This window comes from Ambystoma mexicanum, chromosome 13 (assembly GCF_040938575.1).
Source record: "Ambystoma mexicanum isolate Mex_15411 chromosome 13, UKY_AmexF1_1, whole genome shotgun sequence".
Classification (NCBI taxonomy): Eukaryota; Metazoa; Chordata; class Amphibia; order Caudata; family Ambystomatidae; genus Ambystoma; species Ambystoma mexicanum.
In genome coordinates, this window is record NC_090938.1 from 805,631,822 (window position 1) to 805,657,822 (window position 26,001).

General features: G+C 48.8%; 1 protein-coding gene across 4 annotated transcripts in view; it reads left to right on the forward strand.

Moving 5' to 3' along the window:
* RXRB (retinoid X receptor beta) overlaps positions 1-26,001 on the forward strand; it is a 243,543-nt gene that overhangs the window by 38,453 nt on the left and 179,089 nt on the right. For 2 of the 4 annotated variants that reach the window (XM_069635246.1, XM_069635248.1), the window contains exon 2: positions 8,897-8,965. The exons of the other annotated variants lie outside the window; for them this stretch is intronic. In XM_069635246.1, coding sequence (XP_069491347.1) covers positions 8,935-8,965 — 31 coding nt within the window. In that variant the 5' untranslated portion in view covers positions 8,897-8,934. The remainder of the gene's footprint in view (positions 1-8,896; positions 8,966-26,001) is intronic. 4 annotated transcript variants of the gene reach the window in all.

The window sequence follows — 26,001 nt, forward strand, 5'->3', positions numbered from 1 at the left end:
TCAAATTTCACTGTCATTATTGGAAGTGAAGCAGTACCTTGAGTGAGGCTTTTTTGTATAGTGTACAAATGACAACTGAAGGGATGTGGGGATTTTTCATTTCGGCAGGAAATGCACAGTGCCATAAAAAAACAATTTGCCCAGGATCACACAATTTAGTTAATTTGTGAAGCCAGGATTGAAGACCAATGTGCAACCTAGGCAGAACCACATATCGTCCCCGCTCTAGTTAGAAATAGGTGTTTGGTTTTCAAGAATCGTTTTGTAGTGATGACTTGACAAATACAAAAAATCAAAAACCAATCAGACAATGTAAATTCACTAGAAAAAGTTAAAGCGAAAGTGTGGGCCACTTTCTTATTCCATTTTTTGAATGAAAAACTATAAGTTCCAGGATGCAAATAAAGTTTTGTAAATGGTATAGAATGCAAAAAAGTACTGTAGGATAAGGTCACCTTCGTGTAGTCAATGCTTGACACAATCCTGCTGCTAATGTGAAGAGCACACTCATCAGAAAAAGTTGTCACACTAGTGGGCTATCCTTTAATAAGGAGTGTTCAATTTAAATGCTTGGTCAATATTAGAGGGTGTTACATATTTGCAAGGCCCTAGTGGGAAGCCCTTCTTGCTAGGGCAGCAGTGTTCCTATGATGTCCTACTAAGTTATTCATTCATCATAGCTCTAGCGTCGAGGCAAGTGTCCCAGGCCCTATATTGGTGCACAGGGGTCACATGTATTGTGCGAGCCATGATGGAAAAGGGGATGGGCACATTTGCTACTCATATATGTTGGATTGCTAATCAAAATAAAATTATTTAGCAATTTTGACTAATCAATTTTGAAACACTAATTTATGCCTTGAACATCTGGAACACTCCTTTCTCTGAACATCTGCTGTAGTCCTGAAACCCTAGCTATTTGCTGCATTATCCTGGAGCCCTGATCCGAACTTAGAAACACTCTGCACCATGCGGCACCGGCTACATTTGCAGCGACCCCAACCTCTCGGCGCTTGGCTGCGTCGGCTGCTCTCGCAGCGGCCCAGACCACCCACCCTATTGTACACCAGTCATGACCCTGGTATCCGGCAAGCACCACTTGCTGAATCGCAGCCCTTCATATATAAAAATGTCACAGGATTGATGAGTTGCTGCAACCAGCATGTACGGGAAAAACAGGCAAATGGCACTCTGTGGTTCTGATAGAATCGCCACCACCGCAATAGGACAGATTGGGATGCACTGCAGGGAATTGTCATGAGAGGACGTGTGCCATGGCCATGTCTCGCAGCAGTAGGCCAGGTGGGGATCCCTCATGTAATACTCCAGGAGGGCAATCGAGAACCATCCCCGGAATTGCTCTGGAAGGGATGCGGGAGAGGGGGGTGGGAAAGTATTGCGCATGTGTGAACAATAGGATGGAACGCCCATGGTAAAGGTAACAACTGAAAAGGTTCAGTAAGCGCTCAATACCTGGGTAGACTCGCCACGCTATCTGCCTAGAAGAACCTGGAAGTACAAACCGTGCTCCTCTTGTTGCCAATAGTTGAAGCATAGACTGCCACTGTTGCCGTTTTATCGCAGCCGCAAGAATCAACAGAAGAAGCCAATTACCCGAGTGAGCTCACAAACAACAAATCGCTAATGCTAGGTACATATAACGTACCGCATGGCTACCCGCACACATTGGAATACAGCAAGAAATATGACAAAATGTGGTCATGCTGTGCACATAGTTCTCTGCCTCGTTACACCAGACTACACCTTTTGACATCGGAATGCAGCGAAGATCTATGACACATTTGGACACGCAAACACATGGCGAGTCCCTACTCCCCTTAGCACCCATCCACATGATTGACAGCATGGGTTGCTCTGTGCCGGAGCCTGGCCAGCCCAGCTAAGCCTTTTTGGCCAAATGCACACACGGATCCTAATCTTACTCCATGACCTCCAGCATTATGTACTTCAGTTCTTCAAGGGCGTTCCACTAATAGCGTATTGAGACTATAATGATGGTAAAAGGCACTATATAAATGACCACTGCAATACCGGATCTAGTATGAGACTCCAGGAAATGTGGCTTTAACCACACAATCCTCTCTAAGCTACAGTGGGCAGATCAGGGGAAGTGGGCCCAAACCACGCAGGCATTTTTGTGAGTTCTTTTAAAAAGCAGGAGTAAATGTAGTCGAGCTATAATGAATAGCCGCCTGCCTGTAGGCTTGTTCCTTCTACTAATGGGCCCCGGGCGTGTCTAGTTCTCCTTCACCTCCATGTACGTGTCCGCAGCCAACACCTTCTCTCTAGACCAGGCTTTGAGAGCTAATTTAACTTGAACCAAATTGTCCTTCAGTATGTCTGACCCATTTCCAGCAGTGATTGTCCCAGAGTTCGATGCCTTCCTTATAGCAGACCTATTTGGAGCTTAAACCAGCTCCTCTGTGTCGGGCATCCCCCAGGAAGCGGGTGCTACAGCTGGGGAACAGTATCCTGCGCACTGCAAATCTAACTTTCCTATGCTAATGTACACTTTTTGCCGGTTTATGTTTAAATGTTTGCTAGATTTGCCCTAAATCTCGTTTATTAACATTCTCAAATACCCAATTAATTTCATGTATGCATGTTTTTAGCAGTGGCGTGTCCAAACTCTTTTGATTGGGGTGGCCCAAGTGGGGGACTGACTATGCAGCAGGGGTGGCATGAAGTACTAGCGCGGGCCCGCACACACACTATGATTATAGTTTAGGATAATCGGATGGCACCTTGGGTGGCCAATCGGATTCCAGGGGTAGCACGTGCCCCCCAGGCCACTCCCTGGACAAGCCACGGGTTAAGGCATCAGTGGGACCTGGGCGTCAAATGTAGCTCCTGGCAGCTGTTTATTTCAAGCGGTCAAGGTTATCCCAGGGTAGAAGGGGAGATGAATCGCTCGCAGCAATTTCAAACCCTGTATTATTCAGCCCACAACATGTGAATTGTAACGCTTGGTGAATAAGAAGTGGGGCTCTCTCTGTGCATGTGAAGGACTGCCATCAGGCGGGTGGGGGGCAGCCATTTCTCACACGGGAAAAGTTTATAATAATAATGTAAAGAAGCTTGTGTGAAAATGGAAACGTTTGATAATGCAGAATCCCCCCCCCCCTCCCCATGCCATCCCCACTGCACATTCGCCAGGGCGTTCAGATTCTTTGATCCTTCCGGTAGCCCTAACTGCACTCCAGCGTTACACACATTGAATACTCCCCACCATCCAGCCACCCCCGCATCCGTGCTTGGGTGCAGTGCTGTGCTTGCCACGTGAGGTGGCTGCAGACTGTAGGCTATTTCCTGCTTCCCTTCTTTGCATTTCTCGTTGGACCAGCTTTGTTGATCTTTGGAACCGCAGGACGAACAGGTTGTTTGAGCCCAGCCCTACCCTGGCATTCCTGCCAGGGGCCTTGTTCGGACCCTGTGGGGGCTGGCTGGAGGAGGTGGCAGGTGCTTGGGTGACATGAGTGCAGGGCCCTTGGCAGCCGTGGAGTAAGTTCTGCATGCAGCCTTGTGCACTTGGCGTATGCTGTCTGCACGCCGTATGTGGATATGCCGAGGCCCGCCTGGTTATTTGAGGCACTGGTAACATTGAGTGAAGCTCAACTTGATTTGTGGGTGCAGTAACGCAGGAGCGTGAAGCTTGCCTTTCTATGTCTGAGGGTGTGTGAGCACTCCTACCTGCGTCTGTCTGTCTCTGTCTCTTGCACTGATGATGCATTGCACCCCTAGCTGTGTTTTTGGACTGTTAATAACCCACCATGCTACATTGTGCTGTGTCTGTGGACTGTCGAGAATACCACACCGTATGTGGTAGTGTACGTCTTGGCGAGTCTTGAATGGAGAATACCACGGTGCACCGGGTAGTGTATGTCAAGCTTGTGATATGTTGGTGGTTGCTAACACCAATGTACTTCAAGCTCTGTCTACAGACCTCTGTAGTACTGCTATACAGGAGTAGTAGACCTCGAGCGGTGCCTAGAGGCCTCGGTAGTACTGCCACACAGGAGCAGTAGACCTCGAGCGGTGCCTAGAGGCCTCGGTAGTACTGCCACACAGGAGCAGTAGACCTAGAGCTGTGCCTAGAGGCCTCGGTAGTACTGCCACACAGGAGCAGTAGACCTCGAGCTGTGCCCAGAGGCCTCATTAGTACTGCCACACAGGAGCAGTAGAGCTCGAGCTGTGCCTAGGCCTCATTAGTACTGCCACACAGGTGCAGTAGACCTCGAGCTGTGCCTAGGCCTCATTAGTACTGCCACACAGGAGCAGTAGAGCTCGAGCTGTGCCTAGGCCTCATTAGTACTGCCACACAGGAGCAGTAGACCTCGAGCGGTGCCTAGAGGCCTGAGGAGCAGTAGAGCTCGAGCTGTGCCTAGGCCTCATTAGTACTGCCACACAGGAGCAGTTGACCTCGAGCGGTGCCTAGAGGCCTCAGGAGCAGTAGAACTCGGGCTGTGCCTAGAGGCCTCATTAGTACTGCCATACAGGAGCAGTAGACCTCGAGCTGTGCCTATGCCTCATTAGTACTGCCATACAGGAGCAGTAGACCTCGAGCTGTGCCTAGAGGCCTCAATAGTACTGCCATACAGGAGCAGTAGACCTCGAGCTGTGCCTAGAGGCCTCAATAGTACGCCACACAGGAGCAGTAGACCTCAAGCGATGCCTAGAGGCCTCAGTAGTACTGCCACACAGGAGCAGTAGACCTCGAGCTGTGCCTAGAGGCCTCAGTAGTACTGCTATACAGGAACAGTAGACCTCGAGCTGTGCCTAGAGGCCTCATTAGTACTGCCACACAGGAGCAGGAGACCTCGAGCTGTGCCTAGAGGCCTCAATAGTATGCCACACAGGAGCAGTAGACCTCGAGCGATGCCTAGAGGCCTCAGTAGTACTGCCACACAGGAGCAGTAGACCTCGAGCTGTGCCTAGAGGCCTCAGTAGTACTGCTATAGAGGAGCAGTAGACCTCGAGCTGTGCCTAGAGGCCTCAGTAGTACTGCTATACAGGAACAGTAGACCTCGAGCTGTGCCTAGAGGCCTCATTAGTACTGCCACACAGGAGCAGGAGACCTCGAGCTGTGCCTAGAGGCCTCAGTAGTACTGCTATACAGGAACAGTAGCCCTCGAGCTGTGCCTAGGCCTCATTAGTACTGCCACACAGGAGCAGTAGACCTCGAGCTGTGCCTAGTGGCCTCAGTAGTACTGCTATACAGGAACAGTAGACCTCGAGCTGTGCCTAGGCCTCATTAGTACTGCCACACAGGAGCAGTAGACCTCGAGCTGTGCCTAGGCCTCATTAGTACTGCTATACAGGAGCAGTAGAGTTCGAGCTGTGCCTAGAGGCCTCCGAAGTACTGCTATACAGGATCAGTAGTTCTCGAGCTGTGCCTAGAGGCCTCATTAATACTGCTATACAGGAGCAGTAGACCACGAGCTGTGCCTAGAGGCCTCAGTAGTACTGCTATACAGGAGCAATAGACCTCGGTAGTGCTGCTTTCCAGGGGCAGTAGACCTCGGTAGTACTGCTTTTCAGGGGCAGTAGACCTGGAGCTGTGTCGATAGATCTCGGTAGTACTGCTTTCCAGGGGCAGTAGATCTCGGTAGTACTGCTTTCCAGGGGCAGTAGACCTGGAGCTGTGTCTATAGACCTCGGTAGTACTGCTTTCCAGGGGCAGTCGACCTCTGTAATACTGCTTTCCAGGGGCAGTAGACCTTGTTAGTACTGCTTTCCAGGGGCAGTAGGCCTCAGTAGTACTGCTTTCCAAGGGCAGTGCACCTGGAGCTGTTTCTATAGACCTCCAGTAGTCCTGCTTTCCAGGGGACAGTAGACCTCGGTAGTACTGCTTTCCAGGGGACAGTAGACCTCGGTAGTACTGCTTTCCAGGGGGAGTAGACCTTGTTAGTACTGCTTTCCAGGGGGAGTAGACCTTGTTAGTACTGCTTTCCAGGGGCAGTAGGCCTCAGTAGTACTGCTTTCCAGGGGCAGTAGGCCTCAGTAGTACTGCTTTCCAGGGGCAGTAGGCCTCAGTAGTACTGCTTTCCAGGGGCAGTAGACCTCGGTAGTACTGCTTTCCAGGGGCAGTTGGCCTCAGTAGTACTACTTTCCAGGGGCAAGAGGCCTCAGTAGTACTGCTTTCCAAGGGCAGTGCACCTGGAGCTGTTTCTATAGACCTCCAGTAGTACTCCTTTCCAGGGGCAGTAGACCTCGGTAGTACTGCTTTCCAGGGGACAGTAGACCACGGTAGTACTGCTTTCCAGGGGCAGTAGACCTTGGTAGTACTGCTTTCCAGGGGCAGTAGGCCTCAGTAGTACTGCTTTCCAGGGGCAGTAAACCTCAGTAGTACTGCTTTCCAGGGGCAGTAGACCTCGTTAGTACTGCTTTACAGGGGACAGTAGACCTCGGTAGTACTGCTTTCCAGGGGACAGTAGACCTCGGTAGTACTGCTTTCCAGGGGACAGTAGACCTCGGTAGTACTGCTTTCCAGGGGACAGTAGACCTCGTTAGTACTGCTTTCCAGGGGCAGTAGGCCTCAGTAGTACTGCTTTCCAGGGGCAGTAGACCTCGGTAGTACTGCTTTCCAGGGGACAGTAGACCTCAGTAGTACTGCTTTCCAGGGGACAGTAGACCTCAGTAGTACTGCTTTCCAGGGGCAGTAGATCTTGGTAGTACTGCTTTCCAGGGGACAGTAGACCTCGTTAGTACTGCTTTCCAGGGGCAGTAGACCTCGGTAGTACTGCTTTCCAGGGGCAGTGCACCTGGAGCTGTTTCTATAGACCTCCAGTAGTAATGCTTTCCAGGGGACAGTGGACCTCGGTAGTACTGCTTTCCTGGGGCAGTGGACCTGGAGCAGTTTCTGTAGACCTCCAGTAGTACTGCTTTCCAGGGGCAGTAGAATTCGAGCTATGTCTATAGACCTCAGTAGTACTGTTTTACCAGGCACCCTATTCCTCGAGCTTTTTCCAGGGATGAAAATAAGATTGAATGCTAAAAGCAGTTCCTTTTTGCACATTTCCAATTGCACCCAGTTAATGGCACATATGTTTGTATGAGACCAGCTGGCCTGCGAAGTCTAAATTAGCTGTTGGGTTCAACCCCACCAAAGTTTTCAAGGCAAAAAGCAGGCGAACTATAGCTCCCAGCAATCTCAATTCCTGTGTGTCTGTGCGCTGTGCACATGGGCATGTGGAGGCAGTGGCCATGGATGCAGCTGGGTCTGAGGGATGACTGCTTCCGCTTCTGGGGAGCAGAAGTTGAAGTTTTCGGCTTTCAGGTTAAGAAATGCTGCGAGATGCAGACTCAGTTACACAAGTTCATTTCAGACTCGTTGTGCAATCGCCTTGGTGGCCTCTGCCCTGGAACACAGTCTGGCGAAAACCCTCATTCTTGCAACACAGTGCTTTCCCAGCGCTCCTAGGACCTCACGTGATCCTAGTTCGTCTAGATCTCGACCGGTCTGAAGTGTCGTCCTGTCTTTGTGGTTGCCTGCAGGCTGTGAGGGAGTGGAGGGGCCGCACATGGCTTCTGCTTAATGCGGATACGACCGAGCTCCTGGTGGTGGTCGCTCCTTCTTTTTCTAGAGTCATGGTCCTCTTCTTTTTGGCCTTTGGCGTTTGTTGATTCTCGCATCCCAGAGAGGTTGTGAAAAATCTGGGGGTCTACATATCTGCTTCTCTTTCTACGGCCGCCCAGGTTGGCGCGGTGTGTAAAACTGGCCACTTCATTTGAGGATACACCCCAGGGTCTTACCTTCAGCCTGTGGTGGTTATTGTAATGCCTTGTACCTAGGCCAACCTAAAGGCCTTATCCACGGTCTTCAACTGGTGCAGAATTTAGCGGCCTGGGTAGCTGCGGCCACTCCCCATGGCTGCCATAGTAGTCCAGCGCTGAAGTCCTTCACTGGCTTCCAGTGGATAAAAGAATTCTCTTCAGCACCAACTTCCTTCAGGATACATTTTTGCCCTATGTCCCTGTGTGGGCTCTCTACTCTTCTGATAGTTTGGTGGTTGTCCCAGAATTTCGTCTGAGTAGAGTGGGCGGTCAGGCTTTCTCAGTGGCAGCAAGTAAGCTGTGGAATCCTCTCCCAGTGAGTTTGAGAGACACCAATAACTAACTTCAATTTCACCACCATCTCAAAACCTTCTTATTCTAGCCTGGGTTGGCATCTCCGTTCAGTTGCATCCTCGCCCCAAGATGCCTTCCGACGTACGTGCACACTACAACAAGTGCTACATTGTTCATGGCCTGTAAGAATGCCATTGTATTTTCCCTTGTTCCCTTCCTTGCCTTGAAGCGCTTTGAAACACATTGTGTATAGGCGCTATATAAATAAACTATCATAAAATAACATGGTGTTGCCATGGCCGGACACCAACACCAGCTTCTGTTTGAACACTGATGCCCACAGTGCCCTGCCAGAGCAGGTCAATCTTAGCCTGCAGCGCCCCTGATTTGCCAGTTCACCTCAGTCGTATACTTAACACCCCTCCGCTCCCGTTATTGTCAAAGTTGGACCCACACACTTCTCTACCACTGTACCTCAACTTCTAGTGCGCCCAAGGACATTGTGGGGCGTAAAAGTACGCTCTCTTGGACAAGCTCTCATCCAATGAACAAAATCGATATACGTCAATAAGTAATTGTTGTGAAATGTATTTAACTTCAAAACAGTTGAAAAAGATTATCTGCACAATGACAATTAAGGTATTTAACTGAGTGTGTTAGTAAATGGTGACTAGTATAACTACATATTGCCGACTGTATGGCCATCAGTTTCGTTCATACTCGGGCTTTATCAAGGCAAAATACTGTAACATTCTTGTCCAATTTGCACTGTGATAAAGCTAGTCTATTACTCCTTGTCATCCATCAGGCAATTGAGGAGCTGAACAATTTCCTCGTTAGTCCAAAATGGATCTCCGTTACACCTCCAATAATCCATGTAAGTACCTTCAACATTTAAGCGTGCAAATATAACCGTCCATGCTGTCTTCAAGTCTGCATCAATGGTATAAATGGGGTGGTTCCCGACATGTACACGCTGCTCTTCCAATAATCTGCATTCCACCTTGAAGTTGTCCTACTAATCCAGCCTAGCTCTGTGTGCGCCTCCATCAAATCTTCCAACACCCCACTCCTGCTGTTCAGTACTGGGCCAATTCCAAAGTCATGACCTGTCGCACCCACTGCTGTTCCTGTGCTGGGACCCACGCTACCCGATTTCACCCGCTAGCATTTGCTTATTGGTTCGCGAGTACAGCTCATAACTGAACACTGTTATCCATCTTACCTGTAGCACTCTTTGCTATTCTAGTAATGGTACCACATTGGAGCTCCGCCAACGTAACTCAGTGCAGGCCTTGCTGGGTGCTGGGACTAGGCTCTTGTAGACCTGTGTTTGGTGTTGAGCTGATACATTCCCCATCTCAGTCAGGAGATGGTAGTCCAGTCCTGGGTTTAAATTTGCATTCTGGGACTTGTAGTCCCGGATTTTTAATTGGGAAATCTGTGACTAAAAGTACCAAAATGCAAAGGTAGCATCTCCGGATTGGCGGATTGGGATTAGGCATGTTGGCATGTATCAGCACACACTACCTGGAATGCAGGCATGTTCTAGATATTGATCTCTGTGGGATGTAGTATATGCCTGTGCTTGGTTCATGGGTTTTATGATCGAGCATACTGCCAGTTGCTGTGATCTATTGGCCCAGAGTTCTGGCCCAACTCGAGGGAGGCAGGAGGGGGGCCGGCGACTCTTCTCCCGTATCCCATCTGATCCAACCTTTATATTAGTTTGTTCCCTTCCTCTAAACCCTCATCTCCCCACCACACTGACCTCGCACTAGGTCCCTAGAAAGCCCAATCTTTCTGCTAGAAAGCCTCAATTCTCACTAATCGCTTGAATTTCCATCACCCCAAACTCTGTGACGACTATCTAATAACTTGGATTATTCCCACAACACTGCCACACTTGCAGCCCTTAACAGTGACTTGGATTCTTTCTCCATTCCCTTTTCTTATCAACAATGGCAGTAGTTTTTCTCTTGCAAGGACACCGCATTGCCACCGTTAACCCCTCCTGATTATTGCTTCCACCTTATTTGAGCTTATCTTGATCCAACTCCTCCCTCTTCCAACCCACACACAAGGAAGTTCTAGTTTTTTCTAGCTTATACCTGGTCTCCTCCTGCTCTCACAATTTACCACTCCTCCTCTGATTTATGCTTCATTCACTTCACCATTCCTATTCCTACCCCTCTTTCCTACCCCTCTCCCTAACATATCACCTAGACGTAAATGAACCCCTGGCTCAATGGTCTCATACCTCTACCCAGTCAAATCCTCACTCCAGATTCTGTTTCCTCCCCTTGCCCACGCCACTGTTTTCGTCTTTACAGAATTGTACTGAACTCTGCACTGTCGACTACGCCCGCCCCCCCCCCCCCCCCCCCCGCTCAGCATTGACCTCTTATGCCAACATTTTGCCTTTTCATTCTGCCGACTGGCGCCCACTTGATCCTCCACTGAGGCAGTGAAACTGTCACTCGACACTCCCAGCACAGGAGCAGGCCCCCAGAGTGGTCATCTTGCCGTTGCTGAGCTGAGTTTTACACAGGCCATTTGCCTTTTGTAAATAGTTCCAGCATGCAGAAAAACCAGGGAGTTTACTAGGATTATAAAAGGTAACCTGTCTATGGCGCTTAGTAAATCCTGTTTCCTAGACCCTATAGTAGCCTGCTTGTCACACCTAGAAGATGTACTAGGACAGCCAGTCTATTTACTTCGCTCAAAAGACTAGAGGGAAGCCTCTCCTTGTCTAGTAGAGCATCGCCTTGTCTAGTAGAGTCTACGAAGGTAGCCAGGTTTTTTCCCCTTACAAACATTCGGATGACACCGCAACATCAAAGACATGCTCCATCAGAGCTCTAGGTACGTATAAACGCAGCACTTCGTTGGACATCTGTCGCAGGCACGGCTATCCATCCGCACACATTAGAATGCACATGTTTTGAAGAGTGCTTGCACCAGACTTGCCTTGACAACTCTCGTCATTGAGATACAGCGACATCCTATTGCTAGGAGCCATTTAGCTCCTGCTTGTAGCTTCAAAGAGCTTGGTTAGCTTAAAACAAAGTTATCAGAAGTTACTTTTGACTTCCCAGGCCAACTGATGCTGAACAAACACAAATATATGTCTGTGCACTTGGGGCAATCTATAAATAAACATTAGGATACATGTATATGACGGAATGGTACATGATGGATATAATTATATGTTTGCATTTTATGTGGAATTTGGGTTTGCAGAACCCTATGTAATAGCTCCTGGTTCCCCAGTGGATGCTCCAGGTGACTGGTACTGCTGGATACCCAGGGGCTGCTTGTAGCTCCTGCTCATCCAATTTCCAGCCATGGAAAGAGCTTTACCAAAGCTCTTTAAAATTATGTAGAGTGTCCCTGGTGTCGGTCAGCTGCTAGATGATGCAGGAATGGTGCTTTGTGTTGAAAGCTCTGTGTAGACGCGACTGTTAGTTGGGGAACGATTTGTTGAATGTTACTTTGAGGAGCTTTTTTTGCTTTCATGCTGCTTGGTAAATTTTGCGTGTTTCGTGATGAATTTGCACATAACCTGTTCCATGAGGCCGAGACTGGCTTTCATTGCCCTTTTGCATCTAACCGAAGCAATATTTTTCACGGATGCTGCATTTCAGTCAAGTTTGATCTACGGCGCGTGTTATTGGAGCGGTTCTATGTAATTTCATTGACACCGTTTTTACTATGGTTTTTTTTTCGTGCATTTTTTGCCGAAAAAACGTTTTCAAATTTCTTTTAAATGGTTACCCCGTGGCCCCCTGTCATTTACCTATTTTTTTTTTATCCCCGTCACCCCCATCCCCCCCCCCCCCAAACTCCCTTTATATGCCCTTTCCCACTGCCCAGAAATGGTCGAATTTTTTTCTGGCAAATATTCCAGAGAAACACTAGTTGTGAAAACGGGTGTCGATGAAAGGACGTCGTATCGTTGGAGCCGACTATGCAGATCACCACCACTGTAAAATAATCTTTAAAATTCATCAAGCAGATGGGGGAGCAGGTGCAAGTAGATCTAGGTCGCCTGGCCTAAGCACCACCCACCTTCTTAGCCCTGCCTCTTCCTTCCTGCTCTTAACTATTAGATTAAGGGCGTCCGAAGCGAAGGGCAGACTAAGAAAAGGGCAATTCCTGTTTGAACCAGGAGGACCCAGGTACCGACCCCTGTTCAGACAGCAGGTAAGCATACACCAACGTGTTACTCCCTCTGTCCCCACAGGCCATCCCCACCCCCTCAGGTCCCCCCCGTGATGTTCCATTGTGCCCCCACCATTCTCGCACACAGGTGTTGCCTGCTTTGCTTGATTCTTCTACCCTGCTCTCCCCTCACTCCCCTCAAGCCTACTTCTGCAGGAGTCTGTAATGGTAAATTCTGGTTTCACCGTCTTGTGGCCAATGCAGGATTTGACTTTTATGGACTTCATTTATTCACGGTGCGTCACCCTTTCTCAACTCTCATGCTGGACTTCCTTTGCATCTTGTACTCAGTGGCCCTGAATCATGCTATTCCCATCTTTACCTTGTATCCTGGCTTGCAACATTATGCGTTACTACTGACTTCTGCAATTGTATTCACTCTCCCATCTTGCTTCTCCACTCTTTTTACTGCTAACTCTCTGTTCTCTCCTCCTTTCCCTTCTCCCTTTTCCTTTCTCCTCCCCTTACTTTCTTCTATGCACTTACTCTATCAGAATTGTCCCCGGACCTAGTATGATGCAACCTTGTCTGTCTCCTCCCCCCCCAGCACTATCTGAAATGTCGTCAGGCCTAGTATGGTAGCCGCCTGTCTGTTTGCATTTCCTTCCCACTGTCCCCTCCCTCCCACTGTCCGTCCCCTTCCTTATCTATGTCTTAGTCTTAGTTCTTGCACTATCTGAAATGTTGTCAGGCCGAGTACGATAGTTAATTTCACATCCTTACTGTTCATGGCCTGTAAGAATGTCATTGTATTTTCCCTTGTTCCCCCCTCTTGCCTTGAAGCGCTTTGAAACACATTGTGTATAGGCGCTATATAAATAAATGATCATATATCATATCAAGGGGACTGTGGGGAAATATCGGGCCGCAAAATGTGTGCTCGGCCGTAGCCATGGACGAATGATACTTGACTCTCGGTGAGTTCTGCACGCATGGGGAAGAATTGAGGTGGCACATGCATTTTTATGCTCGACTAGTAAAATTAACTGTATATATCCTGTCACTTGGTGTCTCTTCAACATTTGATACATAATCCCATGGGCAAACGCAGAGAAATAAAGCTCACTAGATATTGCACATCAAACCATTGGACTACTTTTCAGCCAAATAAGTACTTTGTGTGGCATTAACCTCCATGTCGTTTTTTAAGCCAAATACTTCTCGTGCCGTCTTTGTGGCTGAAGATGCAAAATCGCAAGTTTTGTGATCTAGAAAGCGGGCATTAATGAAGGGCCACAAGAAGCTTGCACATGCCGGAAGATGTCCACCTCCAGGTTATCCATCATAAAGCATTTAAGAAAACCTGGTTCATGTTCGTAGATCATTTGTTGGCGTTTGGCAACATGAATATTAGAAGGACTTGCAATGGGGAAATTTTTAATTTCTTTTATGCAAGCACATGATTGTAGTCATATCTATCATTTGACTAGGTTTTGCAATTTCATTTGTGAAATATTGGTTGAGTACCAATTAATGCATCTCTAGTTTGTGTGATAATGAAGATTGCCCATAACAGTTAGTGTTAAAATGTTTGAGATTTAAAATGCTGGATATGCATGAATAAAGAAAGAAAAGCCTAATGCTCGCCTCTTGTCTTGACATAGAATTACGCTGTATGTGTATCAAATCCTAATTGATTGTACTGTACATAAGAAATTCCAACCTCCTGTTAATCCGATTGAGTCATCATTAATTTCCCAGCGGTGACCCCCCATGTGGCCAGTGAATGGCAGCCCCTACCTGATCGTGACCCTGGGGGTGGCTATATGAGGGAGGATCTCATGAGATGTCATGGCTTCATCGGATGAGACAATTGTATACCCCATTTTCTCTTGCAAATAACCTTCCCCCTATTCCATTACCTCATGGCTTATTGTTATGCGTCCACACCTTCTCCCGTGAAGAATAGGGAATTCCCTCTATCCAATTTCACCTATAATTCATTCAGAACTCATTCACCATTTGAGACTACTGAGAATGTTTATTCATGTTTTCCAAGTCAGTTTTCAAAACTGGACTTCCTTTCCCAGAATGAGCGAGCTACTGGGAAGAGGAATCGAGCAGTTCAGAGCGCATGAAGCAACAATTCCAGCAAGTGCTCTACTGGTTGGGCCTACAGATCGGCACCTGGGAACTTTAAAAGGCACTTGGAGCAAAGGATGGAGGTTCAACTGCAGCTGACTTGAGAGAGCAAAGTTTCTCTGAGGTTGGAACCGAAAGGCGACTACTGGTGTGGCAGAGCCAGGAGGTTCCCCAACAAAGAGAGCAGAAGCTGCTGTGAGGCAATGACGTGCTACACGAACGGCAGGAGCCAGCGAGGGACTCCTGGGCGTGCACAGCTGATTGCAAGCAGCACTTTGCCTACCGGACCCTGGAGCAGAGCCAACATTGGAAAAAGAAGCCGCCAATTGAAAAACCTGGGAGGAAGTGGTTGGGAGAGAAATACCGATGGAGCCGCTTCTCCGGTTCACCGCGGAGCTGCTCAGCCACGCCAACGAAAACCAGGGAGTCTGCCCAGAGGCAGTGGGGACCCTGGGGCGTACTGGCAGCCATAATAATAATTCGAGGGGATTGGGTCCTCCAATGTATTCCATATCTATGACAGGTAATCACCACAGCTGTGCTGCTTTGGAACATTTTCGGCATCTATGACGTCGATACGCTGTCCTCGAGGGCCTCCGTTGAGCCAACGTCACCGGATGTTATAAGTAGGACGCACAACGCCCTTAGCCTCAGTTCTGTTTTTTTCCGCTAACTTGTTAGTTTTGGAGATCTTGGCACGCCTCGGTTCTTCTGAGTTCTATTCTTTCGGTTCTTCGAACCTGTTAGTTGGTGAAGATTTCCATGATGTCTTCTTCTACCCCGCGTCCGGGTTTCAAGAAGTGTCGGGACTGCGGTTCCAAGATGTCGCTGACGGACCGCACACCGCCTGCCTCTAGTGCCTCAGTGAGGACCACGCCACAGACGATTGTGACGAGTGCCAGTCGTTAACATCGAAGGCCTTGTGGGAGCGTAAGAAGAAGCTTTCTGTCGGTAAGGTGTGAAGCCCCGGAAGTCGAAATCCACTGGGCTTTCCACTGACGATTCAAGGGGCGACTCGCTGCATCGTCGGCGAAAGTCCAGTGGGTCTTGGTCCCGGAGTGGGTCCTGCCATTCCTCTGCCTCTTCGAGGCACTCACGGAAGCGATGTCACCGGTCGCCTTCCTCGTCCGAGGACTCCGCCCGTTGGCGGGTTGCTTGTCCCAACAAGCATTCCTCTCCTGTGGAATGGGATTCATTTCGTAAGGAGATGATGGTGATTTTTTTCAGTCGCAGGGCTCCGTTCCGTCCGCGCCGTCGAAAGACGCAAGCAGGGAACGTGCTAGAGACACCGTTCCCACGCCTTCTGGCTCGAGCGGTCATCGCGATCACCGGGCACCTTCGATGTCCCGGTCGGACAAGGTGGATCGCTGTAGCCATGCCCGCTCCAGGTCCCGGTCCTCGACGCCCTCGAGACCGTTGGAGCCTGTGAGGTCTTCGAAGAAGACATCGACGCCTTCTGCGCTGAGGCCGTCGAAGGACTCTCTCTCTCTCTCTCGAGGCTCCGCCTCCGAGGAAGCCGTCGATGCCTTCGGCGCCCAGGCTGTGGAAGGACACGCTCGGGGCTCCGCCCTCAAGGCCTGTGTCGCTGCCGTCGGCGCCACGCTCAACGTAGATGCCGATTCTCTCGACGCCTTTCGAGGAGGCTTTATCGGAGGTGCCCCGGAGACCGGTGGAAACTCTGAGAAAGGCCCTTCAGAATCAGTGAGGCCTGTATTTGAGCCTTTTTCTGTGCCCTCATCCAGGGATTTATTCCAGCCTCTGGATTACATCTCTGAGGTGGATGAAGGGTTTGATGAAGGTATGGTTCCTGAAGAGGTTCCTGGCGAACTCATGTCTGGGCATATCCAGCTAGGAGACCTGCGTCAGTCCTTGCACAACGCCAGTGGTGTGGACACCTCTCCGGAGGTTGAGTTCGGTAGGCCTGAGCCTGGCACGCACGCCGAGTACCCGTTCCGACGCCTTATGTCAAGGGTGACGGAATACTTGGGGTGGTTTGTGCCACCAGTGAATTTTCTGCAGGATGTCCTTGACCAAGGTCCACCAACTGACCCGGTACTGCCATTGCATATGGCCTTGCAAAGAAGGGTGGCAGCGGCTTGGACTGCTCTGGAGAGTCTCCCGGCAGTGAGCAAGTCTTTGCCGAAGAAATACAGTCCGGCCAGTAGCGGCCCCAGCTACTTGACTACGCACTCCACTCCGGAGAGTTTGGTGGTATAGGCGGCTACGGCCCCGGCAAAACAGGCGTCGTACCTTACCATCCCTCCTGATGGGGACGACAAGCATTTTGATGGCTGGGCAAAGAAAGGTGTTTTCTTCAGCGGGTATGGCTTTACAGGCAGCCAACTCTGTGTGTGCCTTGGCACGTTTCACTCATACTCTGTGGAATTGTTTCTTTGGCGGCTGAACATATTCCCAAAGAGGAGGACTGGGATGGCTTTCTTGCTCTTGTTCAGGATGGCAAGGATGCCATGTGTGAATCGGTTCAGTCGGGTCTGGACATGGCAGATTGCGTCAGCCGGTCCATGGCGGCGAGCACCGTAATGCGCAGATTTGCGTGGTTGCGGAAGTCGGGGTTTGCTCCTGATGTTCAAGCCCGGCTTCTCAAAATGCCCTTTAATGGTGAACATCTTTTTGGCAGCAAGGCTGATGAGAGCCTTGAGAGGTTGCAGACCTGCAAAGCTGCAGCAAAGTCGTTGAGCGCTGCAGTTCGCCAACCTCTGCCTTTTCATCCTAGGGGACAGCAATGGAGGGAAGGTTCCTTTCAATATTACTCATCCTTTGGTAGATCGAGAGGAGCTGCAAGTCAAAGGGGCCACCGTAGGAGTACCAGAGGTGGGAAACGAGGTACTCGAGGTGCCAAGGCCGCTCGGGCAGTTGCCTCTTTACCCTCAGGCACTGCCGCAGCCACTTCTGCTCAGTCTTGAGGCCATGTCCCATGGTTCGCCAGTAGGGGGAAGGCTGGAGCAGCATCTTGTAGAATGGCGTGCCATTACTTCAGATGTGTGGGTTCTGGAGATCATAGCCCACGGCTACTGTCTTCCTTTCCGGCAGAGGCCTCACGGCAATCCACCAGGGAATCTCTCTTTGAAGAGTCCGGATCCGCTCCTTGCGCAGGAAATAAAATCCCTGCTGGAGAAAGGCGCCATAGAACTGGTGTCTGTAGCGGAGAGGAACAAGGGATGGTATTCCCCATATTTTTTGATTTCGAAGAAAGAGGGAGGATTGAGACCCATCATGGATTTGCGTGGTTTGAACAAGCTCCTCAGGAAGGACAAGTTCAAGATGGTTACTCTCTCTCTCAAGTCCTCCAGGCCCTTCAACTTCAGGACTGGTTGGTGTCTCTCGATCTCAAGGATGCTTACTTTCATGTGCCGATTTCATCCCAAGCACAAGAAGTACCTGAGGTTCGCGGTTGGTGACTCGCACTTTTAGTTTCGGGTCCTGCCGTTAGGATTGACCTCCGCCCCGAGGGTTTTCACCAAGCTCCTGGTGGTGGTCGCAGCGTATCTCGGGAAAGGAGGGATTCACGTCTACCCCTCCCTGGACGATTGGTTGATCAGGGCGCGCTCTCCCAAACAAAAGTCCTGGATCATCTGTCTGTCCCCTGCCACTCCCTTCACAAGCTGGACTTCTCCCTCAACTTAAAGAAGTCCCACTTGACGCCTACTCAGCATCTCCAGTACATCGGAGGTGACGATCGTGACGGACGCATCCCTCACGGGATGGGGAGCTCATGCCATCGAGTTCAGTCAGCGGTCGTTGGTCTCCGTCGGAGTCCAGACTCCATATCAATCTGTTGGAGCTGAGGGCCATCAGGCTTGCCCTGAAGGCTTTTCTGCCGACCGTGCGAGGGAAGAATGTCCTGATTCTGACGGACAACACAGTAGCTATGCACTACCTCAACAAAATGCGGGTGGCAGGGTCACTTCCTCTGTGCGGGGAGGCGATGCAGCTCTGGTTCTGGGCCATCTAGCAGGAAATTTCGATCTCGGCAGTTCATCTGGCCGGAGACGAAAACAAGACGGCAGACTCTCTGAGCAGGCAGAGCGCGATCTCTCGCGAGTGGGAGCTGGCTCAGGAGATTCTCCTAGAGATCTACGCCCTTTGGGGTCTCCACAAGTGGATTTCTTTGCCTCCAGTGTCAACCGGAACTGTGAAAGGTTCTGCTCGCTGGAATTTCCTCCAGGAGGAGCCTTAGGGGACGCGTTCGTGGTGGAGTGGTCCTTCCCTCTGCTGTATGCATTTCTTCCAGTCCCTGTCATCCCGCAAGTGCTGCGGAGGTTACGGAAGTTCGGTTCCCGGATGATCCTCATTGCTCCGGCATGGGCCCGGAGAACGTGGCACCCAGACCTTCTCGACTTGTCCATCTGCCCTCCACGCCGTCTTCCCTACCGAGACAATCTGCTCTCATGGGAGGGTGGGGTCAGGTTCCTCATCCAGAGGTCAGATCCCTCAACCTTCACGCTTGGCTTCTGAAAGGTTGAGTTATAAGGATTGGGACCTCCCTGAAGACGTGATGAAGGTGTTGCTTTCGGCCAGACGGCCTGCAACAAAGTCCCTGTACCGTTGCCGTTGGAGAAAGTTCTGCGACTGGTGCAGAGTTAAGAATGTGGATCCTTTTTCATGTGACATTCCTGTGGTTCTGTCTTTTTTGCTTTCGTTAGCCCACAAGGCCCTGCAAGTGGGTACCATTTAAAGGTTACCTGGCGGCGCTGTGCATATGTAAGCGCTCGTCTGAGTTTTCTTATTTCAAAATTCCTTTAATTTCTCTGTTTCTGAAAGGGCTCACTAATGTGTTTCCACCGTCACCTTTCCAGGTGCCTGCTTGGGATTTGAACCTTGTTCTAAAATTCCTAATGGGTGCTCCATTTGAGCCTTTACGTGCTTGTCCTTTGAGACTGTTAACCCTTAAAACTGTATTTTTAGTTGCGGTTACTTCCGCTCGCAGAATGAGTGAGTTGCAGGCACTTTCTGTTAAGCCACCCTTCACGGTTTTTCATAAGGACAGAGTTGTCCTTGGGGTTCGTCCTTCCTTTCTTCCGAAAGTGGTGTCAGAATTTCATTTAAGCCAGAAGGTCATTCTTCCGGCATTTTATCCTCCTCTGCATCCTGGTAAGGAAGAGGAGAGGCTCCAAAGGTTGGATCCTAGGAGAGCTTTAAGTTTCTACATTTCACGCATGTCCCGGGTCAGAGTGGATGATCAGCTCTTTCTAAGTTATGCTGGAAGGTGTTTGGGACAAGCTGTTACTAAGCAGACTTTGTCTAGATGGATTATCTTGGCAATTTCTGAATGTTACCGCTTGGCGGGTAAGGACCCTCCGGTAGGCTTACGGGCCCATTCTACTAGGGGTATGGCTGACTCTGCTGCCCTGTAGAGGGGTGTTCCTATTCGTAACATCTGTGAAGCAGCCACATGGGCTTCGGTTCTTACTTTTGTAAGACACTACTTCCTAGATTCTATCCATGGGCAGGATCTGGCCTTTGGCAAGGCGGTCCTTTACTCTGCAATTTGATTGGGTATTCTAAATTCTTTTCCCTCCTCCATACGTTGGTACTGCTTTGGGAGTCTGTCATAGATATGGAATACGTCGTCGGACCATCCCATCAAAAGAACATTACCAGGTAAGAGAGTAACTTGTTCTTTTCATTTATATATAGCGCTCCAAACCCTTGGGCATCTGAGCGCAGCTCATTACCTACAGTGTGAGGTGCTCATTTATTTACCTGGGAAGGATGAAAGGCGGAGTTTGGCCCTGCCGGGATTCGAACCTGGGTCGGCAGGCTCTACACGAATGTCAAAGCGAGCGCTCTACTCGCTGTGCTAGCTGACCGGCTGTACCGAATCAAAAATGAATGAAGCACAAGACACTGAGAGGGGAATAAATAATCAAATGTATATAAAAGAGGAATTTAAATTGCAATCAAAACCCTCACGAGCAAATGAACATGTACTGTGCTATTTTAAAAGAACCCTAAAACGGATAATGCATCCGAAGGACCTATTGAAAGACCAAGTATTTATGCAACATCACAAGTGTATGAGAATCAGAAGCCCTGACAGGAGAGTATACCAGGCAATCAAGTGTGTGAGAGAAAGAAGCTTTGATCGGAAAATATATCAGTCGTAGTGTGTGATAAAGAGGTCCAGGGAAGCAACATCAGGACTGAGAAAAGGATTGTTGATTGAAAGTAAAGGGGGTTCTGAGATGGAAGTGGAAGGATCAGGACTAGAAAATGAATTGTGTGAACCAAGAAAGAAAGGCTAAAAGCCTGACAGGAAAGCCTACCCAGTGCTCAAGAAGAGAGCTATTGCAACGTCCGACAAGTTTGTACATCAACATTGTTGTGAGCCACAACGGGCATAAGCTTTATCTATGAAACTTCAGAGGGCAAAGAAGCATCCAGGGGAAAAAAGCCACCCTCTGGAGCAGAGACATCTTATCCTTGAAGAATTTGTATATAAACCTTTTATTCTTATTTTGTGAACACTTTTAAAAACTTCCCAAAGGTTAAAGACATTTTCTATTTCACCTTAAGAGTTTAGTTTTAGTGTGAGGGTCAGAATAGAACCTTGAACACAGGACAGTATTGTTTTTGACATTCTGACAGACAGATCCATAGTTTTGGTTTAGGTAGGGAAATCCTCTTAGTGCAGGGTCAGAGAGGCATTTTCCCAACCAGTTTCATTTAAATAAAGTATTTAACCAAAAACATGGCAAACCTGTATCCGAGTTTCACTCCTACTCCTCACATCTCCTTGGAGTCTGCAGTGTCTTTGTTGGCTTTTGTGAGGCTGGTGCCGTGATGCTGTTGTTGCCCTTCTGGTGCTTTCAGATTGTATTACCAGGCACCACCACCACCACCACCCCTTTTGCCTTGGGTAGTCTGCAGGGGATATATGTCATGTCATTTATAACGCGCCTGTACACAAGTGTTTCTATGCACGAAAAGACAAGGGAGGACAAAACAACCTATCTTACTAGGTCTTGTGTCACTCAGATCCTTTAAGTGTGAGAATGAGAAGTGCAACGGGAAGGGGGGGTGGAGGGGTGCAAGGGAGAGTGGAGGGGAAAACGGTACAGCTCGGCTCCGGGTAGTGCAAGGGAAACATGGTACTCAAGGGTTACAGTTACAGCCCCTAAGTGGTTGATGGGCCCGGAGGCAGTGCAAGGGTGACTGATCAAGAAAGAGCCTGGTACCCAGTGAAAGGAGGAGTTCAAGGAGTCACACTTTTAGCACATTGGATCCAAGGGTCCTGTGACTCCACCCCCACCCCCACGCTTGCCAGACTTTTCTGCCCAGAATACAACATGGGGCCTCCTCCACCCTTTCCCTACTGGTTGTTCGAACACTGTGATCCCTTGGGCGAAAGGTTTTGCTGTTACCGTCTCTGGTGCACCTTCTTAGCATAGCTATCTCTCTCGTCTTTGAACTGTATAGTACTGTAACTCTCTGTTACTGGGCTGGAGATTCCAGTCTGACTGCTGGTGAACTCTTGTGTGTTGACCGCCGTTGGCTTTTCCATCCTGCTCCAAGTCAGGCTCCTCCTTTTCTTTAATCGTTTACTGTTTCCCTTTCTCCAAGTACTGCTCGTCACCTTACCCACCATGGAGCCCGCTTACTTTTTGAGGTTGTTGCTTCTCCCTCCTCAGCGTATTCTTCATCTAGTTTCTTTGTTGTGCCTCTTGCCAGTCCTGGGCACCCCTTATTTGGGTTTTACCCTTGGGGTACACAGGCCTCCCATCCTTGCACACTATCTAGTCTTCTCTTTATTTATTTTCTCTGCTGTTTCTTTCTTAATCTCTGCTCTCTCCCGATTTCTTTGGCCAACTTTCACTCTTGGGCTCTCTTGTGCTCTGTCTCTCTTTAAAGAACTTTGAAGATTCTTTTCTTTAGGATTTATTATCAACATTTTTCATTCAGCCACAAACCCTTATTGATCTGCATGGATGAGCTATGTAAAGCCCTTTTCCAAGAGGTGAGCATCTTTCCATAGAAGGGTAAAAATGTAGAATTCTACAGTATTTGCCAGTCCTACAAATTCAATTTCCACCTCAGTTCTCCACACAGCACACCATGTATTGGCATGGGCTATAGAATAAAGGAATAGTTCTGCCGGCGATGCAAACTTTCTTTCCCTGCCTTAGGTTATAGCTTCCCTCGTTGTGCCTGGTCTTGCACCAGACTGCTGGAAAGAATTGGCACTCTGTGATTGGAGCTACCAGGTCTTTGGAAAAGTCTTAGCAAAACATCTTTGAAGCAACATTGCCATGGAGCTTCTTAAGCGTGAAGCTGGCCTACGTCGCTTCCTCTGTGGCAATGGGAAGTGTAGCCAGCCATTCTCCCTGGTTTGGGGGTGATCCACCATATCTAAATATCACTTTTGAAGTTTTGCCACAAATCTCTTTGCTGCTCTCTATAAATACACCTAGTCCTAATGCGTGTCAGTCTTCCTCCGCTTCTCTGCAATTCAGCCCTTTTTTTTTGTTATCCCCCTTGACAGCCAGATGTATCTACGCCTGGTCCTGGATTAGGCCATTATCCACCCATCCTGCCCTCAGCATGTGCAGGGATCGTGCCTTTGTCTCCAAGGAACGCTTTGTGTTCCAAGCTCTTATAATCTGTGTCCATCTTATGTTCAGGCATGTCCCTCTGAAAGCTTGCCCACATGCGCACTGTTCATGCTTGCTTCCCTTTTCGATTATTCTGTCGCATGTAGTCAGCCGAGTGATTGTGTGGGGACCGGTAGCTTGAGCAAGAATCAGACCTAGCGGACGCTATCTGGTTACTGAGTTGTCTGTGAGGACCCTGTCCTCTGAGGACCCCTACATCAGTAGGTAAAGCAGGCTGGTACTAACCAGGCCTCAATGTGTCGGGTATTGAAATGAAGATTGGGTAAGCGGAGCTAAAGGTTGCGCCTGGGTAACCTGTGACCAGGAGCTGCCACTGGGGGGGGGGGGGAGATCAAGGAGTAGTGCACAGTGCTCCACACATATAACTTTCAAATGAGATGCACAGATATGTTTTTGCTAATTTTTTTTAATGACCACTTATGCTTTAAATGTTGTGTAGATGGGTCCTAATATTTGTTTAGATTGTCCCAAATGCAGAGAACGATGTGTTTGTTCGACATTAGTTGGCCTGGGGACCCAAACGTTGCTCCTGGTAGAGTTCAGTATCTAGCGAACTAGGCTTGCAATGAGCATTCGCTAAAAAGCTCCCAGCTACCCTCAATTTCGAGCCCTGAAATGTGCATTCACCACTATTAGCACCCGCGGTGGGGGAGCCAGCCAATCGGGTTGCTCGAAACGCAGGCTGAGCCACTAATCTCGGCCCACATTGTGAGCAGCCTACTGTCTGCTTCCCCCGCCCACAGCACCATCTTACCCCCACCCTCCCTTATTTTTTTTTCGTTTCCCTCCACCCTACTTACCGGTATTCATGGCGGTGGCCCCTCTACTGCTGCCGTGCTTCTGCTATTGCTCCGTGGCTACCACGGACATGGAAGCGGGGCTCCGTATTGGAGCACCGCCTTCCATTTCCATGGTGGCCATCTTTAGACAGTATTTTCATTCATTGAAAGGGACGCATGGGCATCCCGGTCAATGATTGGAAATCCATCCTTTTTTAATTATTTTTTTTACATTTATTTTTATTTTATTTTTTTTAGCACCACCGATTACCACTTGGGGTAACCTGAGGTGCTAATAGCCTCAAGATCCTCTCAGGTCCACTGGATCGGGTATTATCGGGACGGGACTCTAAAACCCCTCGCTTTCTTCAGGTCTTTAACTCGGGGCCAGATCCGGTCAACCTGGGCAGACCGTAACGCCATAATATCTGCTGTGTTCTGTGATGTGGAGAACTGGGTGTGAATTTTTATGCCAGGCTTGTGGCTTGATACTTGACATTGTTACCATGATTAAACCTTTTGTGAGAGTATCCCCAACATCCTGGCTTATACCTCACCTTTTCAAGCGCTTTCTTGTCTTTGTCTCAGTAACAATTTAGCTCTTGTGGAGAGGATGGAGAGCTCTACAATTATAGTGGCAGCTGCAAAGCACAGCACTCGTGCCCCATGAGTGAACACTGCAAGGGGCTGAGCTGCTTTTGGCTGTGTTAGTCCTGTACATTCAAATGGTGTATACACATAGTCATCGTATGGATCCTGCGGATACATGGGAATAGTGCAATTACTCAACATTCTGTTCTTTTCCCCACTCCTGTATGTTCCGATCCCTCGTGGCTTTTTCTGTGCTTTGACTGCACACATAGAGCACATCACTGATCCCATTTTTGCACATAGTGGATATTATTGAAATCTCTGGTTAACATCACCATGCAGGTGTGCTATCGGTAGTGCCCTTTACCCTACCCTACACCTTCCGTTTGATATGCAGACATTTCACCTAGGACCGATGCGTAGTAAGGCTGACACATGTTTGGGCTTGCTTGTGGTCATGTGCAGAAGGGGTGGACCAAGCCTGATTTGTATGTGGTGTTCCCCCTTTCATAGTGGCTTTGCGTGGTGAAGAGCGATAGTGTTTTGGAGGAGGGGGTCTGCTCAGATGTCTATCGAGGTTAAGATAAATTAGAAAACCTTCCAGTCATCGTTCCTTTTGTTTTGCCCTTATCTAAATGAGCCCCATTGGTGGCATTGAAACAATAACACTGAGCTCCCTTTGGCCTTACTTAGTGCCTTGAGACTTGTTTCCCATTTATAAATGTTCATTTATAATGCGCAAGGGGTTTCTGGATCGGGATTTGAACCCATGTTGTGCGTTGTCTTGCTTCCAAGACAAAAGCGTTGCCCCAGAGCTATCCTGCCTGCAGTGCTTGTTCTTTTGTATTGCAAGGATCAAAGTAAAGATTTGATCTTTAGGAACTCCTGCATATCTGGTAACACTTAGTAGATAATTCTCGTCGTTTTATTTCATGGAGTTTTGAAACGTGCTAATTCAGAGCAGTTCCTTGCAAGCGCAGATGAGAGTGGGGGACATTGTACCGCCCATGACTGTCCTGCACTGGCTGCTTTCAGGTATATTGCTCTCCATTATAACATTTTCAATGGAGCTGGCGATAGAACAGTTTCAATGCTCATTTATGTGTACTGGGCTGTGTGTCACGCAGTTTGTGTTGACTTGGAATAATCTCTGCATGATCCAGAAGCCAGAATGTAGGATCCGTTAAATGTTTTGTAATTCCTTTGCTGGCTTAGGCTCAGCAGCAGATTGCATGTCCTCTTGACTTGGGGTGTCAGTAATTCCCTCATGTTTACAAGGCTTTCTAAGTGGCAGTTTGGCAGAGCAACCCAGCCTTAACTCCTCAGTAGGCGGGATGGTTAAGTTACGCACTTTTCACAAATAACAAGTGAGAGAATGACCACGCACTACATTGTATATTAGTATATTGTCTGTACATAGAGTAAGTGATAAAACATTACACTAAATAGAACACTGTAACGGGTATGCCAAAACAGTTACAGAAAGTTCTTAAAAGTTCAACAAAGTCTTTTCTAGGAGGGTAAATGCAATTACAGGCAAGTAAACCATTTACCTGGTTATGTCGGCAAGTTTTGGTCAAGACTAATCGAGAAAGTCGCCTTCT